At 50.6% G+C, this 18,773-nt stretch overlaps 1 protein-coding gene across 1 annotated transcript in view; it reads right to left on the reverse strand.

The window, feature by feature from the left end:
* Window positions 1-18,773, reverse strand: part of Myo10A (unconventional myosin 10A) — a 118,412-nt gene that overhangs the window by 63,252 nt on the left and 36,387 nt on the right. The window contains exons 13-14 of the mRNA XM_072284133.1: window positions 18,263-18,420; window positions 16,520-16,690 (exon numbers count right to left, since the gene is read on the reverse strand). Coding sequence (XP_072140234.1) covers window positions 16,520-16,690; window positions 18,263-18,420 — 329 coding nt within the window. The remainder of the gene's footprint in view (window positions 1-16,519; window positions 16,691-18,262; window positions 18,421-18,773) is intronic.

Below are 18,773 nucleotides of genomic sequence, written 5' to 3' on the forward strand. Positions count from 1 at the left end.
TTCTTTTTTTTTTGCATTCCCGTACGATCGGAATGCGACGGCCGCTGTCGTGATCGAACCCGCGACTTCGTGCTCAAGGGGCGCGTCGCCATAACTACTGATATACCGCGGCGGCATACACGACTTAGTGTACCGACGACTTCCTTCGTTTGTGCACGAAGCCAGCCCGAAGAGTTTTGCTACTTGAGTACACCGGGTGTGACAAGGCTTATAGGTATAGAGAGAGAGAGAGAGAGAGAGAGAGAGAAAAGGACCAAATCTAGCGCACGTTCGGAAAGGCGGCGAAACACTAGCGCACAATACTAAAAGAAAAAAAATCAAAATCAATCGACGCAGAACGAAAGTTTGTCGAAAAAGCAAGATTATAACTATTCTCGATGAACGACAACAGCAGGAGCTATGAGACCACGTTAGGAGTGGCAAGCCCCAATAGCCCCCCCCCCCCCCCCCCCCCCCGACCTTATATACGCACACACTCGTATCGACGGCACGGCCTCGCTACATTACTAAAGAAGTTGCACTCGCGGCACGGCATCACCGTACATACTGTCACGTGGTGGTGACGTTAAGAACACAGTGGCAATACTGTGAAAGGCAAAACTAGATTTTATTGGGCGAACCTGTGCCCACAAAACAGGCTACACTTATAGCACAACGATAGCGGCGAACACAGTCGGCGATCGTCGAAAATCTGATCAGCGGGTCAAGCGCGTCGGCTTTTATACAGAATCGTCGAATGTTCCAGACTAATCGTTGGGACCCGCGTGCCTTCCACAAAGTTCTACACCATTCGCGTCAGGCGAATAAATCAGATAACACAAGGTTCCGCGACAACAGACTGCGGATAGAAGCATCGATAACTTTCCAGAAACTTCGGATACATGCAAGCGCGTCCCGCGCTGTGCGATAAAATTTGTTAGACGGCGAAACGTGGTCGCCCGATAAATATAAGTACACGTGTCAATACCCCCCTCTTAAAAAGCATCGTCCCGATGCTACAAATATAAGAGCGAAACACAAAAGGACACTTATTAAACATAATTAACAAAACAACGAAAATAAAGCAAGTCCAAAGGTCAGTTACGCGAAGTCCCAAAGTTCGTCAACGCTGGTGGTACGGCTTGAGTCGCACAACGTGGACAACTTCAGGTCGTGAGCGGCGTCGCTGTGACAGCGAAATGCCGTCTGGCACGACCTCATAGTCCAGTGCGCCAATACGTCGGATGATCTTGTACGGTCCGAAATAGCGACGCAAGAGCTTCTCGCTCAGTCCTCGTCGGCGTATAGGGGTCCAAACCCAAACGCGGTCACCGGGCTGGTACTCGACAAAGCGTCGTCGGAGGTTGTAGTGTCGGCTGTCGGTCCTCTGCTTGTTCTTGATCCGCAGGCGGGCGAGCTGTCGGGCTTCTTCGGCGCGCTGGAGATAGCTAGCGACGTCAAGATTTTCCTCGTCAGTGACCTGCGGTAGCATGGCGTCGAGTGTCGTCGTCGGATTCCTGCCGTAAACCAGCTTAAACGGCGTGATCTGTGTTGTTTCTTGCACCGCCGTGTTGTAAGCGAATGTTACGTACGGCAGGACGGCATCCCAGGTCTTGTGTTCGACGTCGACGTACATTGCTAGCATGTCGGCGAGGGTCTTGTTCAGGCGCTCCGTGAGACCATTCGTCTGCGGATGGTAGGCAGTTGTCCTCCTGTGACATGTCTGGCTGTACTGCAGAATGGCTTGGGTGAGCTCTGCTGTAAAAGCCGTTCCTCTGTCGGTGATGAGGATTTCTGGGGCACCATGTCGCAGCAGGATGTTCTCGACGAAAAATTTCGCCACTTCGGCTGCGCTGCCTTTCGGTAGAGCTTTAGTTTCAGCAAAGCGGGTGAGATAGTCCGTCGCCACGACGATCCACTTATTCCCGGATGTTGACGTCGGAAACGGCCCCAACAAATCCATCCCAATCTGCTGGAATGGTCGACGAGGAGGTTCGATCGGCTGTAGTAACCCTGCTGGCCTTGTCGGTGGTGTCTTGCGCCGCTGACAGTCTCGGCATGTCTTGACGTAACGGGCGACGTCGGCGGTCAGACGCGGCCAGTAATACCTTTCCTGTATCCTCGACAGCGTCCGGGAGAATCCGAGGTGCCCAGCGGTTGGGTCGTCGTGTAGGGCGTGCAGTACTTCTGGACGCAGCGCTGACGGTACAACAAGAAGGTAGCTGGCGCGGACTGGTGAGAAGTTCTTCTTCACGAGCAGGTTGTTTTGTAGCGTGAACGAAGACAACCCGCGCTTAAATGCCCTAGGGACAACGTCGGTGTTCCCTTCCAAGTATTCGACGAGGCCTTTTAACTCCGGGTCTGCTCGCTGCTGTTTAGTGAAGTCTTCCGCGCTTATTATTCCAAGGAAGGCGTCGTCGTCCTCGTCGTCCTGCGGCGGGGGATCGATGGGGGCACGTGATAAGCAGTCGGCGTCGGAGTGTTTTCTTCCGGACTTGTATATTACCGTGACGTCATATTCTTGTAGTCTGAGGCTCCACACTGTAAAATAATTTACACCCTAAAAAGTGAAAAAGGGTGTAAATGTGTCTATAACTTACACCCTTAGGGTGTCGGTTATATAGATAACACCCTAAGGGTATGAGTTATAGACACATTTACACCCTTTTTCACTTTTTAGGGTGTAAATTATTTTACAGTGCACCGGGCCAGCCGTCCTGAAGGGTCCTTTAAGTTAGCTAACCAACACAACGCGTGATGGTCGCTGACGACTTTGAATGGCCTGCCATAGAGGTAAGGGCGGAATTTTGCTGTAGCCCAAATGATGGCGAGGCATTCCTTTTCAGTCGTAGAATAATTGCCTTCCGCTTTTGACAACGACCGGCTAGCGTAAGCTATCGCGTGTTCATGACCATCTTTTCTCTGGACTAGCACGGCACGGAGGCCTAGGCTACTGGCGTCAGTGTGGATTTCGGTATCGGCGTGCTCGTCGAAGTGCGCAAGTACGGGCGGCGACTGCATGCGTCGTTTGAGTTCTTGAAATGCGTCGGCCTGCGGCGTTTCCCACTTGAACTCGACGTCACATTTAGTTAGCTGTGTCAGTGGCTCAGCGATACGTGAAAAGTCCTTGACAAAGCGCCTATAGTAGGCACACATGCCAAGGAATCTGCGCACTGCCTTCTTGTCGATTGGCTGCGGGAACTTTGCGATGGCAGCTGTCTTCTGCGGGTCAGGGCGTACTCCAGATTTGCTGATGACGTGGCCTAGGAATAGAAGCTCATCGTAAGCGAAGCGACACTTTTCCGGCTTCAGAGTGAGCCCTGATGACTTGATGGCCTCTAATACCGTCGCGAGCCGCTTAAGGTGATCGTCGAAATTTCCGGCGAAGACAACGACGTCATCCAAGTAAACAAGACACGTCTGCCACTTCAATCCTGCTAACACCGTGTCCATCACGCGCTGGAACGTTGCAGGCGCCGAGCACAGTCCAAATGGCATAACCTTGAATTCATAGAGGCCGTCTGGCGTGATGAAGGCGGTCTTTTCGCGATCCCTTTCGTCGACTTCTATTTGCCAGTAGCCAGACTTGAGGTCCATCGATGAGAAGTATTTAGCATTGCAGAGCCGATCCAATGCGTCGTCTATCCGTGGGAGGGGGTATACGTCTTTCTTCGTGATTTTGTTCAGTCGACGATAATCGACGCAGAAACGTAGGGTTCCGTCCTTTTTCTTCACTAAAACAACTGGAGACGCCCACGGGCTTTTCGACGGCTGGATGATGTCGTCGCGCAGCATTTCGTCGACTTGTTGCCGTATAGCTTCGCGTTCTCGCGTCGAAACTCGGTAAGGGCTCTGGCGTAGTGGTCGAGCGCACTCTTCGGTTATTATGCGATGCTTTGCGACTGGTGTTTGTCGAATCCTCGATGACGTCGAAAAGCAGTCTTTGTATCGTCGAAGCAGACTTCTGAGCTGTTGCTGCTTAATCACGGGGAGACTTGGATTTATGTCGAAGTCTGGCTCGGGAACCACGGTCGTCGGGGTAGATGCAACAGAATCCGAGATGACAAAGGCATCGCTGGTTTCCTGAATTTCCTCGATGTATGCGATCGCCGTGCCCTTGTTGGTGTGCTTGAATTCCTGGCTGAAGTTTGTCAGCAACACTTTCGTGTTTCCTCCGTGCAGGCGAGCGATCCCTCTTGCGACGCAAATTTCACGGTCGAGCAGCAAACGTTGGTCGCCTTCGATGACGCCTTCTACGTCAGTGGGTGTTTCGGTGCCGACTGAAATAACAATGCTGGAGCGAGGCGGGATGCTCACTTGATCTGAGAGCACACTCAGGGCGTGGTGACTACGAGGGCTCTCCGGCGGTATCGCTTGATCTTCCGACAGCGTTATTGACTTCGACTTCAGGTCGATGATTGCGCCGTGTTGGTTCAGGAAGTCCATGCCGAGAATGACGTCTCGTGAACACTGTTGCAGGATAACGAAGGTGGCAGGGTAAGTCCGGTCATGAATGGTAATTCTTGCCGTGCAGATTCCACTCGGCGTGATGAGGTGTCCTCCAGCGGTCCGAATTAACGGGCCTTCCCATGCAGTCTTAACTTTCTTCAATTGGGCTGCGATGGGTCCACTCATGACGGAGTAATCGGCTCCTGTGTCTACTAAGGCGGTAACTGCGTGGCCGTCGAGAAGCACGTCGAGGTCGGTGGTTCTTTGTCTTGCGTTACAGTTAGGCCTCAGCGTCGGATCACGGCTGCGTCGAGTTGACCTGTGGTTGGTACGTGGCGTCGTCAAGTGGTCTTTCGTCGGCGTGTTCTTTCCTGCCAGACTTCGTCGGGACGGCGGTGTGACGTCGTTGTTATGTCGTCGAGGTAGTCTTTTCGGCGTCTTCGTCGGCGGCGGAGGATCTTCGTCAGTTCGACGAACAGCAACCGCACCTCCATCGGTTGCTGCTTTTAGTTTTCCGGGTATGGGCTCGCAGAGCGGCCCCGGGCTGGGCCAGTGTATGGACGGCGCTGCGGCGACAGGTAGCGGCCTGGTGACGGCGAACGGGACGGTCGTCGAGAGTTCCACTGAGTGCCGGCTAGGTAATCGGCAATGTCACGTGGGCGCTCCCCAAGCTGTGGACGCGGCGCGTTGACGGCGAACCCTCACAGTCCCATGTCGCGGTATGGGCATCGGCGGTACACATGGCCGGCTTCTCCGCAGTGATAGCAGAGCGGGCGGTGGTCGGGGGCTCGCCAAATGTCCGTCTTCCTCGCATAGGTGCGCTGGGCGACGGGTGGGCGCGCTGGCGGCGGCGGCGGCGGACGACGGAATTGCGGTGTTGCAGGACCTTGGCGCGGTCTCGCAGGGGGGCCTTGACGGCGGGCGACGACGGCGGCGTAGGTCATTGCTTCCGGCTGCGGTGGTTCTGGTTGCACCTCAGGAACTCCAAGGGATCGGTGCACCTCTTCTTTCACGATGTCGGCGATCGAAGCCACTTGGGGCTGCGACGAAGGCAGGACCTTGCGCAGTTCTTCGCGCACAATGGCCCTGATGGTCTCCTGAAGGTCGCCGGAATCCAGTCCTTGGATGGCGTACTGCGGCGTGAGCCCCTGGCGGTTATATTTCCGGGTGCGCATCTCCAGAGTTTTCTCGATCGTCGATGCCTCTGCCGAAAACTCAGCTACGGTCTTCGGCGGGTTACGAATAAGTCCTGCGAAAAGTTCTTGCTTGACGCCCCGCATCAGGAAGCGGACTTTTTTCTCTTCTGACATTTCCGGGTCGGCGTGCCGGAAAAGACGGGCCATCTCTTCCGTGAAGATCGCGATCGTCTCGTTTGGCAGCTGCACTCTGGTTTCTAGTAGTGCTTGGGCTCGCTCTTTTCGCACGACGCTTGTAAACGTTTGCAAGAAGCCGCTTCGGAACAGGTCCCACGTCGTTAAGGTGGCTTCTCGATTCTCGAACCAGGTCCTGGCGGCGTCTTCCAGTGCGAAATAGACATGCCGAAGCTTGTCGTCGCTGTCCCAACTGTTAAACCTAGCGACCCTCTCATACGTCTCGAGCCAGGTTTCCGGGTCCTCAAATGTTGATCCGCGGAACGTCGGAGGTTCCCTGGGCTGCTGCAGCACGATGGGGGACGCTGGGGCTGCCATTGGGGTTGCCTTGTCCACAATCTTCTTGGTCTTCTCAGGTAGAAGTCCGTGCTCCGGGGGCAGCTGTAGAAGACGGCGGCTTGCTCGATGCTCCGGGACTACGTTGGTGTTCTCTTTGCGGTCCGGGCTTGGATCACGGCTTGTCGGGGGCGTCCGGTACATGAACGAAAAGCACCTCCACCAGATGTCACGTGGTGGTGACGTTAAGAACACAGTGGCAATACTGTGAAAGGCAAAACTAGATTTTATTGGGCGAACCTGTGCCCACAAAACAGGCTACACTTATAGCACAACGATAGCGGCGAACACAGTCGGCGATCGTCGAAAATCTGATCAGCGGGTCAAGCGCGTCGGCTTTTATACAGAATCGTCGAATGTTCCAGACTAATCGTTGGGACCCGCGTGCCTTCCACAAAGTTCTACACCATTCGCGTCAGGCGAATAAATCAGATAACACAAGGTTCCGCGACAACAGACTGCGGATAGAAGCATCGATAACTTTCCAGAAACTTCGGATACATGCAAGCGCGTCCCGCGCTGTGCGATAAAATTTGTTAGACGGCGAAACGTGGTCGCCCGATAAATATAAGTACACGTGTCAATACTAAAGAACTTGGACTCACGTTCCTCCCTGTAGTCGCTTGCGTGACACTCTCTTGGAGTTTTTCCGTCGTATCCTCGTCACTTGCACGAGAAACACTTCGGTCCGTTCGAGGCGCAGACTCTTGCAGTTCGACAGCCTGCCATTCACGCAACCGAACAGACTGCTCATCGTCGGTGCTGCAGCTAGCTTCCACCAGCCATTGTGCCCACCCCACGAAACGGACACACGCACGCGCTCACGGCGAAGGGCTGTTCCTCAGACAGCACGCGCACTCACTTCGACGAGCGTTCCGCCAAGACAGGCCGCAAAAGAGCTACCGGGACATTATAAAGTCCCTGGATGTACTGGTGCGATGCCGCTTCTTGGCGTCTGCCAACACCACTCAGCAAAAAAAAAAAAAAAGAAGAATAGCGACATCTAAAGGGGTCAGTCCATCACAGGGTCGAGATAACACTTGCCGACAGTCAAACATGTGGCACTGTTTACAAGGTGGGAACGATGTGTTTCTGCAGTCGTCTAATACTGCTCCACACACGTATTTTACTATCCCTGGACGAACCTATAGGGCAGCACTTGAACATCGAAGGCAAAAAGCTCCAAGGATGGCAGCGTAGGAAAGCATCACGTGCACGAAGTTTTCATCAGCCTGCCGGATAGAGGTGGCGACGAAGGTGTGCGATCACGCGTGAAGCAAAACGAAGTTTACGCTAAACAAGCAAGCGAGCTCACGACGCCGACCGTATTACCGCAAACCCTGTTTGAGGTCACCTTGACGTTCGCGGATCGAGTTGGTGAGCGAGCCGTAAATTTGCAGTCGAACGCTGCAACAGTGAAAGTAGGCTCATCTCGTCTACAAACTGCACCGTTTTCTCCAGCGGAAACGTCACGTCAATACAAGAGAAGCCGTCCCACGCGCGCAGCGTGATTACGTTCACAACAGTTCAGGCAAATAGGCCACATCGGCTTCGAGTCAACCGGCGCGTCATTACAGCTAGTAAAACACACGAGACAACGAATCGTTTGAAGTCAAATGTGCTTTGTAAGAAATAAGCCAGACGCAAGTACGGACACAATGATAAAACCCACAGAAAACGTAACAGCGAACCTGAAGGCACCGAAAATGTAAAAACAAAAGGAAGGAGGTCAATTCAACAAATGGGAAAGTTGCAGCTTGTTACGCACAGGGAGTAGCGGGGAGTTTCACGACATGCATTCGACGTCGAACGTATACCGCTCTGTATTACGAAACAAGAGGAAGCCCAACTTACGCATATATCTCGTAACAGAATGGCCTTGCGAACTCAGCCAGGCTTTGTAGCGCAAGCCGTCGAGACGGATACTTGTGACCTCCTTTCATGCACTGGAACGCCGTACCCCACAACACAGACGTGTTGATCCTCGCGACGCCCCGAAGTGCGACAGGCTCCAGCACACTAGAAAAGGTGGCCTTGTTGAGCACAACACAAGGGGGGAAAATCTCATGGTTAGCATAGTGGCGTCTACTTCGCTGACGAGCATTAGCACAGTGTAAACAAACCACTATCCATCTCCGAACCATGCCACATTCAGAGAAGGCCTCATCAAGGAAGACTATAATCACAGTCGCCGGCACATTTATCCTCAAGGGCCCGCCTGTATTCGAATATATCCAGCAGAAATCATTCTGCTAGGACACAGAACAGAGCACCACCTTGCCGGCCATTCGAAAGTCACATCAACGACGACATCTGCGGAAACAAGGAAGGTGGAAGGAAGGAAAGGTGTAACGGCCATCCACCGACACCTCCGACTTCGAAGACCGTCAAGCCGACCTCGCCGCTCAAACTGACGGGACCACTTCGCTCTACATTCAAAAGTCACACCTACGTGAGAAACTTGAGGAAGCCTAGGGTAGAACGTCTATCTACCAAATATCTTCAGCGGACTTCACTTGTCAATCCCATGGCACAACCTGTCGTGCATTCGAAATTTACGCAAACGAGATCTGCCCGCAGAATCCGAGGACGGAGAACGGTTACCCGCCAACGCCTGCCTTCTTCAACGATCTTCGTGGCCAAAACTTTCGTCAACGAGTACCGTGGCACCTGAAGGCAGGGGAACAGTAATCCACGGGCATGGCGGTCTTCAAAGATGTTCGAGGTACCTCGCCTCCCCAGGGCAACAGAACAACCACCACCTTGCCATCCATTTCAAGAGTCACGCCGGGAAGAAAACGCGTTGATCGAAATGTCGATGGCGCGCACTGTCGACACCGTCCTCAGGCTCCACGCCGTGGCAGCGCGCCTTCTTCCGCGAAGATCGAGATCGACCGAACGGTACACGATCACGACCACGGCGACGACGACGGCACGCATCTGCGTCAACAATAGCCGAGCCGAAATGGTGGAGTAACGGAGGGGTCGAACCGGGGGAGTGTGACCCTAAGTGCGAAAGAGAGAAAGGGAGAGAGAGAGAGAGAGAGAAAGAGAGAAGAGCGGCGGTGGAGAAAAGGAAGAAGAAGAAGACGGCGACGACGCTCCGTAATGTAGAGCTGTGCGCGCGCAACGGTTGGGCCCAACGCGCCGGAGAAAAAGGACAAAAAAAGAACAATGTACGGGCAAACAAACAAACAAACACAGAAACAAAAGCAAACAGAACACGCACGCGGCCACCCCGATGCGGCGCTGTTTCCGGGTTCCGCACCGGCCTCGGCGCCGAGTGTCGTCTTCTCACGAACGCTCCGCTGCCCGCGATTAACCACCCAGCGTTACGGCGTCCCCACCGGTGGCCGGGGATAATCCGTGCCCGAGAAGGACCACGGCGCGCAGGCGATGGTTGAGGGGAGGGGGGGGAGGCAAGGGGGGGGGGGGGGGGCGTCCCTTCTCTTCGGAGGAGATTGTTCCGCGATGCGAGGTGATGCGGTGACGGTGAATGAGAGGCGGAGTTCAGGCGGTTGGGGGTGTTCCCGCAACAGGCTGCGTCACTAATGAACGTTGGTGTAAATGCGGCTGAGAAAGGATGTTGAGAAACTTTTCGGTTTCCTTCCCAAACGAAGACTCGACGCTTTTGAAGCGCACTCTCCCTTAGACCGTGAAGTGAAGATTCCCACAGAATAAAACAGCTCGGTTTATTCGCGCTTTCTTGCTTTTTCTCTCTCTATCTCTGGGGAAAAGGAGCCAGTTTCACCCTTCTTGTCGCACACTTTTGTTTCCATTTTTTTATTTCTATTGGCCATACGAAGCAAATTATGACTCTTAACGTGTCTTCTTTGATGGGAGAGCCCGGTGGTTCTGGCAGCAGAGACGTGAGATAATTCTGGCACCCTTCTTGTGAATATGAAGTGAGAAAAGAAAAAAAAATCGGCTCAGCATGGGAGTTGGAAGAAAGTGCGACCGGGACCACCGAGTGAAAGTTGCTTCCCGCTTTCCTGTCCGCCGGAAGAGAGCTTTTGGAGTGACGTAGGTAACATAGCGAGGAGTCGCAGAGTTTCCATTTTACCACGGAGGGACATCATGCAATGCGAACTTCTCAACTGGATAAAGGTAACGGAGATAAATCAAGACAGAGGAAATTGGCTGAGGAAAATCGGGGAGGTTAATTGGTTTGAGAAAAAAAGTCCTGTGCTTGCTAACAAAATCAAAACGTCACACAGTACTCACAATACGGTACGTTACGCCTACCACACGGAGGATTGGTGCCGGCAACAACTCTTATTGGGGCGGCAGTTGAAAGGACACTAAAGAGAAAAATAATTTGAGCTGCATAGGTGGTGTCTAAATCTACGCCACTGCGACGGCTTCCTCGGTGTAACAAACACTAGTCTCGAAAGCTACGCTTTTGCCGACTGCATGCGCCGGAGGCGACCGCTAGAGCCGGAAACAGGTAATGGCGGCCATGTTTTGAATACCACCTATGAGTGCATTGCCCTACTACAATGCCAAATAAGCACATCTGACTGTGAGAACAGCTTTGGTAAGCAAGCGAGGGCACTAACGCGATAAACGGGTGGGGACGTCACATTAAGGTCCTCGCAATCAGTTCGCTGTGACGTCACGAACTTCCGTGGCACCTGCTGAGGCCAATAGTTAATTCGTCATCGGTTAAGATGGACTGACAGTGTATTCAAAAGAGATAAACACTGAACTTGGTCAATTTTGAAGAATCATTACTCTGTCACAGTGGCAAGAATGCCAACAAGATGCCGCGGTTTCGGTGCGAAATTAAAAAAAAAATTGAAACTCATGACCTTCGTTCCATCTGCTCGTAATCAAATAATTAACATAATTAACATAATTAACAAGCGTAAAGATTTACAAGCGTGTTTTATCGGTATAAATTGATTCAGGCTTTTCCTAAATGTCCCTTTATGGACTCGGAAACTGGGCTAGCTATCGCTTGTGTCCGCTCGCGTCTCTGCTTGTTTTTGTTGCCCCAAAGACAACGGCCGTCATAAAATTATGGTCGTTATCGCGTCGTCGTCTTCGGCTGCAAGCCACGTCCACGTAATCAGCTTCACCCTCGCCGTGTGGCGAAGAAAAGTTTAACTTTTTCCGACACCCCCGCTGAGATCGTAACGGACGTCCCAGCGACACTGTGCAGCTAAGAGACGCGCTATAGAATAGCGGCGGCCTTGCCGATGTGTGACTTTTGCACATCCACACAGACTCAGAGAGTGTCTGTGAATGGAGTTTCGGAGGCCACAACGAGCAAATACTCTAGCGGACGACGACGGCATTAGTTGTGTACGTCGCAATGTTGCGCTCGAGGAGATGGCCGTGGACCGCTGAGTGGGCCTGCTGTCGTACCAGGAAATGAGTTCGGAATCGGAACAATCGTTCACGCATGCTTATTTATTTGTTTATTTATTTGCCGATCGGCGTGCGGACATTACATGATACGCTGCCTCATGCTCCCACACAATCGTAGGCAATTTTGTTTCTTTTTTTTCTGATAAATCTCAAGGTGACTGCGCGTTATATGTGCGTCCTTTCCCCCACATTTTTTTCGAAGCAACCTGCGCTCTTGAACTGAACAGTCGCCAGGCCGCACGCACAGGTGACCTTAGAACTTTTCGTTGCTCGGGAACCCCGGAGATTGACAAGATTCGGTCGGTCTTGTTCACGCTTCTAGATATTCCAAGCGCAAGCAGGCACTATGTGGGATCCTTACCGCAGGGCTTAGCAGAGCACTCGAAGCTCTAACGGCACATTCGGCTGCTCGTTTTCGAACGCTCTGAACGCCATTCGGCTGGGTTCTCTAAGAGCGACGTGCTTCAACTCAGAGCGCTAGGAGGCACTCACACTTCCGACCTGGGAGCGCGACCAAGATCCGGCAGAGTTCCGGTGAACAGAGCAAGTTGGGCGCGTTGGTAGGCTTAATTTTTTTACGTATATCTGCAGTGCGACACGGACGAGGGACAACGACATTGGACGACACCAGCGCTGACTGACAACTGAAAGTTTTATTGCTTGACAAATCATCATTAACACTTAGGTCACGTGGTGCGTGTCAGATATGCAAGGGTGCCGACAAACTAGGCCATTCGAAAATACCGTTTCTTTTTTTGATGCAGTGAGACAGACGTTTGGCTAACACACGGCTACGGCCGCTGGCTTCTGCGGCTTCCGTCATTAGCGTGGCGTCAGCTGCGGCGGCATTTGCGGCGGTGACTAAGCGCGCGCTAGTCACCTTGTTTCTCTTCCACGGAGGACGTGAACGATATCCCTGGCCTTGAACATCGTTCCCATCTACAGCTTTCTTTTTTATTTTTATTTTTTTGCTCGGCACATTTACAGGCGGTCTCGCCTATAGGATTCATAAACGTATGGGACCTCCTATTGATTAGTTTCCCCCTTTTAAGTTCCAATGAAATTTTGAGTGCAATAAAGTGAACTGAATTGGCAATTGCCACGCAAATTTTGATCCCTGCCACTACTATGAACCTTGGTGACGAAAAACTAGCGTGAAAATTAAATTTTCGGGTATTACTCGCCAATACCATGATCTGATTATGAGGCACGTCGTAGTGGGAGGCGCGGGGAAAGACAGCGCACACGAAGCCATCAGCCGTCTCTGCTCGCCGCCTCGTCGTACTCACAGAAGATAGCCTCCGAGATAGGGTGCACGGGCCACGTATGTGCTCGGCCGCGTTATGCGCAGCTTTACGTCATCCGTGATTCGTAGCTGCGTCGGGGCTAGCAGGGAGGACGCACGTTCACCTCCACCCACTAGCACCTTGGTCACGTGACCTCGAACGTTAAGTGCCCAAGGGACGACGGCGCACAGCAAGCCGCCATCATTCTCGGCCGCCCTCGCGAGTTTTCCCTCGTACCCACAACACACGGAGCGCAGGGAGCGATAAGATCTTATCAACGCGATAGCTTAAAGGGATCATGTCGAAAAAAGTCCGGCATCGCCATCCCGCGTCGACCGTCTTTTCTTGAAAAGTCATTTCGAACCCTCCATGTAGAGCAAGGAAGTTACTGAACTGATTGAATTTCTCAAGGTAAAATATGTCAGAAAAGTCGTAAAGTATATACGCCTTACGGACAACTTACAGACATAATAGCGTTGGGTTGTAATTTGAATGTACAAGAAAACATAATTCTGTTACGCGGAAGCCGAAGACACAAACCCCTTTCGCAAATCTCAAGGCCATAAAGCAGGGCGCCCGGTTCCTTGCAACAGCTCCAGATGGCGCTCGCCTTCGCTGCGCCACGGCCCACGCAAGAGACCGCGTTGCCACCAGAAAGCTCCCCTTCGTGCATAGTGTTCACCGCCAGCGTTTCCCGGTAAACATTACGGTTACATAAGCTGGAGTTGCCGGGAAGCAGGCACGTACCCAGGATTTTTTTTCGGGGGGGGCCCAACCCAAGGTAACTTTTCTGTGCAAATGAGGGGGGGGGTACCTTTACTAGTACAAATATGAATAGCGCCCAGCATTCGCCATAAAAACGCGTAAACCCACAAAAGAGAAATGAAATAAGGTGAAAAAATAAATAATGAAATAATAAGAAGCAAACAAAATCGTCGTCATGCGGCCTTTTCCAAATGGCGTCGTACTTGATACCTCCGGTGCGTCTGCTATTCTTCAAGAGTCTTTTCATCGGTGGAAGCAATGAGGTGTGCAACAGACATGGACAAAATGTATGGAATCTGAGCATTTCACTCTTCAAAATCTTCTGTGCAGTTCGTTTCACTGCTGAACCCGTTTTACTCATGAAACTTCACTGCCAACTGAAGTGAAACTTCACAACGAATAGTTGTAGCGAAGCGAGCATGTTATTGCAGTTCAATAATGAATCAGGCATTCGCCATTCCACTATAATAGGCGAGGGGAAAGGTATAAAATTGCGCGCTAATAATTTTATTTTTGTAGTTACCGCCTTATTTGGGTAACAGAAAAAGTTTGAAGTACGAATTATTTGCAGCCTCGCGGAGGAGCAGTGGCTCGCTTATGAGGGCGTGGGTCTGGGCTTCATTGCAGACTTAAGTGGAAGCTTTAGCTCGGGTGCTCCTATCTAAATATATGTAATGTAAAAGGAGAATTCGTTTTTCTCAGTAACCACTGCACCAAATTTGACAAGCTTTGTTGCATTTAAAAGAAAAACTTAAACTCCAGTGACCGTAGGCTTCGACTTTTTCCTTTAGATTGTCAATGTTTTATTAAAAATTGGCAAAAATCGAAAATTGTCAGAAAGCTAGACTATCAAGTTTGCAACTCTGTCTTTCGGCGACGAGAAATGATATCACAATTCTGTAAATTGCACCTAATAGTACATCTAAAGCGTACAAAATTGATATGTTACACATGAATCTAAAAAAAATTTAGTAATATGGAAATACAGCTTTTGCAGCACCCTTGTAAATAACGTAACAAATTCACATAATATATAATATGACATAAAATTTGTCCGCTTTGAATGGTCTAATGGATGCCGTTTACAAAACTGCGATATCTGTTCTTGATGCAGAGCTATGAGCTTGTAAACTTCTTGCTTCTATTTTTTTTCTAGCTGTCGTATATTTGAAAATCTTTTTAACAAAATTAAGTCCCTAAATCGAAATTCCGCTTCTAACAGTCACTATAGTTTAGCTGTCTCTCTCAAATCCAACAAACGTTATTAAAATTGGTCCAGGGGCTATCTCAGAAAAAACGTTTTTGCGTTTTACATGTATTTAAATAGGCCGCGTCGGAGTTGGGCCCGAGCTAAAGCTTCCTCTTAAGTTGTATCCGACTATAGTAGCGCTTTTTGAATTAGCTCTGGAAGAAATATACAGAAATATATATTTGCTGAACAATCACAGTTGTTTTGGATCCCTTGTTTACTGCTTTAGCAAGTGCCACAACCGACTCGTATTGTTATTTGGGAAGCTACGTAACGATGCGTGCCCGCCAGTCGCGTACAACCGCGTATGGCGCAGGAAGCTGCGATTCTACACGTACTACGCCCATCGCCGTAGGTTAGAAAAACATCTACATAAGCACAGCAGAGAAATGGCAACGTTAAGCGGCTCAAATGATAACTGTAGAAGCGTCATTCAGAACACACGGAATTGTCCTCCACTTCCGGCGGCGTTTTCTCTACTTCCTTTTTAAATAAAAGGATGTTGATCCATAAATATTTTCATAAACAACGGTTACAATTGTTAATTTTCGCTTTTCCTTCCTGTTTGGCTGTTGCCTTAGGAGATCGCTTAATTTCTCAAATCCTTGCGACTATTGTTTCCAGTTGGCAATCTTGCACGAAAAGAGCTGTAGAATTAGGGAAAAACCAGACGAATTAACGGGTGACTGTCATATTGCCTATGAGTTTAAGGGTTATTGCAGGGATTGATGATGGATGCTGTCTCGCATCATGTTATTTTCCACCTTATCTAACCCATATCACGGGTATATTGTTCTGAGGATCTGTCCGCGTCGCGGCGAGGCGTCACTCGAGGATATAATGAAACTAAAAGAAAAGTTAAACGCAATTGGTATTTTCTCTGGCCGCAACTCACTCCACGTGCACACAGACCAGCTGGCCACGAACTGAATCCTTTTCCTGGCCTCTGGATGAGTCTAAACGAGGAAGGTTGAATATACGAAGCAACAAGGATGGGCGTGACCTTTGAATAGACCGTGACAACTAAATGCATCTCGAGTTATTCGCGTGGCCACTCAATTGATGAGGAAACTGGCCATAACATCCCAGGAGACGCCGATAACGGCCGCCATCCAAAAGGAGTGAGAAAGGCAGCAAAATGTTGACCGCCGAATAGCTGTCAAGCCTCAACATTGATTTGGCGGCGCTTTAAGAATGTGTGTGAGAAATGGTGGCGTGGGCGGGCAGGGGAGGAGGGGGGGGGGGGGGGGGGGTATGCGTCTTAATGCCCCCCCGGGCCCCCCCTTGGGTACGTGCCTGCCGGGAAGTGTGAGAAGCAGCCAGGGATCTTTGAATGCTATCGCGTTCCACTATTAAAAGGCGAAGCTTAAGCGCCCTCCAAACTTTTTGCACTTGGACTTTATACGGAACATCGCAGCGCCGGCGAATGCTCGCCTAGAATATCCCTATAATTGATATCGCAATAAGTATTACCTAATGTCTATTTTTTAACATTCCCGGACAATCGTCTGCCAAACACGCGGCATATATCAGGCATGTACGACAGAGGTGCCACGACTTGTGCTAGTTGCTACTTGTGTCTTGTTCTGTGTTTCTCAAGACAACGCGGTAAGAAAAATATTAACTAGGCAACGTGTGGACCAAGTGAGCCTACAACAGAAGTGACGTCATCGAGGGGAGGAGGCACTGAAAGAAAGTGGGAACGAACGTACCTCTCCGAGAAGGTGGCGAACTTGAAGCGTATGGGATATCCGAGCTTGCGTATGCGTATGGTGTCCAGCATGCCCGAGTACCGCAGCTGCTCGAGCACCACGGCCAGGTCGAACTTCATGGGCGCCTTCTCGTTGTTGGGCTTGATGCAGCGCACGAACCACGGGTTGCACCTGAAACGAAGCAGATACCAAGGTGTGTATTACTTGCTAGACCGTCCTCCGATCTGTTTTACGACTGACACGCTCAGTTTATTGAACATCACTGCATGATGCTTAGAGGCGCAGACGAAAGGACATAATCATGCACAGCTTGATGCCTGCGGCGTCGTTGATCTGAACAGCGATGGCTCGGGACTGTAATTTCAAATTCAAATTTTATTTCCTTGAGAGGAGGAGCTGAGCCCAAAAATATAGATCGGAGGAGCTTGACAGACCCGACCCCTTTGGTGGGAGAGCAGTGCAGCAGAGGCACAAAAAAATTAATCTAAAACATACAGCCTAAAAGAAAACGCACAGACAATCAATATGAGCAAACATAACTATAAACAAAGGTACATGTCCACCTATACAGAAATATATATACAGATACTTTAGTAGGAAACAAGCTCAGTTTAGCGCATTTCTGCGCTAACAGATATATGCATGCTCATATTCACATTCATACCCAGAGGTACATGAGTTCTTGTCGGCAACGCAGCCTAACTTGAGAGTTTGAGTTGCAAGAGACTTCAAAACGTTCAAAAATAAGTTTATTTAGGAAAATGGCACTGTGTATTTAAGTGTTTGTTGATAATTATATCGTTTAGCACTCTGCACGAACAAGAATACTCGGTCTAGCGAGTTTCCATAACTTCTTCCGACAAAAACGATCGAAATGCGCGCATATACTGCGATGTCCTTGACACGACACACAAAATTTGAAAAGGAAAATGCATGGCCTTCCTTTTCTCTACTAGTACCACATCCTGTTCCACCGAACGAATGAAAACAGTTTCCGAAACAATTCTTTACTGGTATACCCTTGGCCTTCGTATTCACAGACAGGCATCGACTCGACGCTCATCGATTTTACCAAGTAGGGAACATTCGTGCAAGTGCCGTTTCATGACAATGATGATCTGCAATGATGATCTACAATGATGATCGTGATGGTCCCCTAGCCTGTGAGCTAATCTGAGCGAATAGGATGCGTTGATGCAAATATATCGCATGTAGGTTTCCTATGGCTTGGTGAAGCACAACGGCAACGCTCGAATAAAAAAAAAAAAAAAAAAAAAAAACCTAAAGCTACACTGCTTTTCAATAACCATGAACCATAACCTCTGAGATTGGGCGGCGCGCAGCATTGGCTCGATCTCAGAGGCCATGCAATAAGGGTTCGCGGTGGCAACACCGACAGCGGAGTTGTTTGAGAAACATGACCACAGGACACATCGAGCGCGGCCAATCACAAAACCCGTGCTCAGGAATCGACCTGGAGTGTGATCAAAACTTGCGCTGACCGCCACAAAGGGAAGAGCACCACATCATCATCATCATCATCATCATCATCATCATCATCATCACCATCATCATCATCATCGCGAGTCGAGGTCGAGTGTCGAGTGGAAGAAAGTTATAGAATGCGGGGTTAACGTTTTCCTTCGGCGTCCCTACGATGACGCCGGCACTTGCTACGAAGCTGTCGTATTGCATACGCAAACGCCGAGAGACAGAGGATGCCAGAGAGAGAGTAGCACTCACTGCGCCATGGCCTCCATGAGACTCTGCAGGGAGTCGTGGAATCGGGCGGCCACCGTGGGCGCCCGTGGCTTCATGGTGACGAAGCGGCCGTCTGCCTTGCTCGACGTCTTGCAGGCCTCGGCCGTGGCCCGACGCCACTCGAACATCTGGGACACCATCTGCCGTTGCGAAAGGAGCCCAGAAAGACGTTTCAGAGCACAGTTACACTGGAAGCACAGCGCGCGAAGGACGATCGACAAAGACTAGACAGGACAAGCGCTAACTTTCAACACGGCGTTTATTGCGGAAGAGGAGCATATACACGCAACTGATTGTTCTAAGGGCAAGAAGGACATAAAAGCTTAGCAGAAACGCCACATGCCGTCGTGCCATGAATTCAAGCTCTGTAGTTGATAATGCCACAGACGCATCGATCACTTGCCCGTGCAATCTCAGATGCTTCCTTGATTTCTCTTGTCAGGTCTTCGCGGTGCCGGTACAAGATGACCGTCTTAGAGCATGCCTGCAGCCA

The sequence above is a fragment of the Dermacentor andersoni genome, chromosome 8 (assembly GCF_023375885.2).
Source record: "Dermacentor andersoni chromosome 8, qqDerAnde1_hic_scaffold, whole genome shotgun sequence".
In the NCBI taxonomy this organism is placed as follows: domain Eukaryota; kingdom Metazoa; phylum Arthropoda; class Arachnida; order Ixodida; family Ixodidae; genus Dermacentor; species Dermacentor andersoni.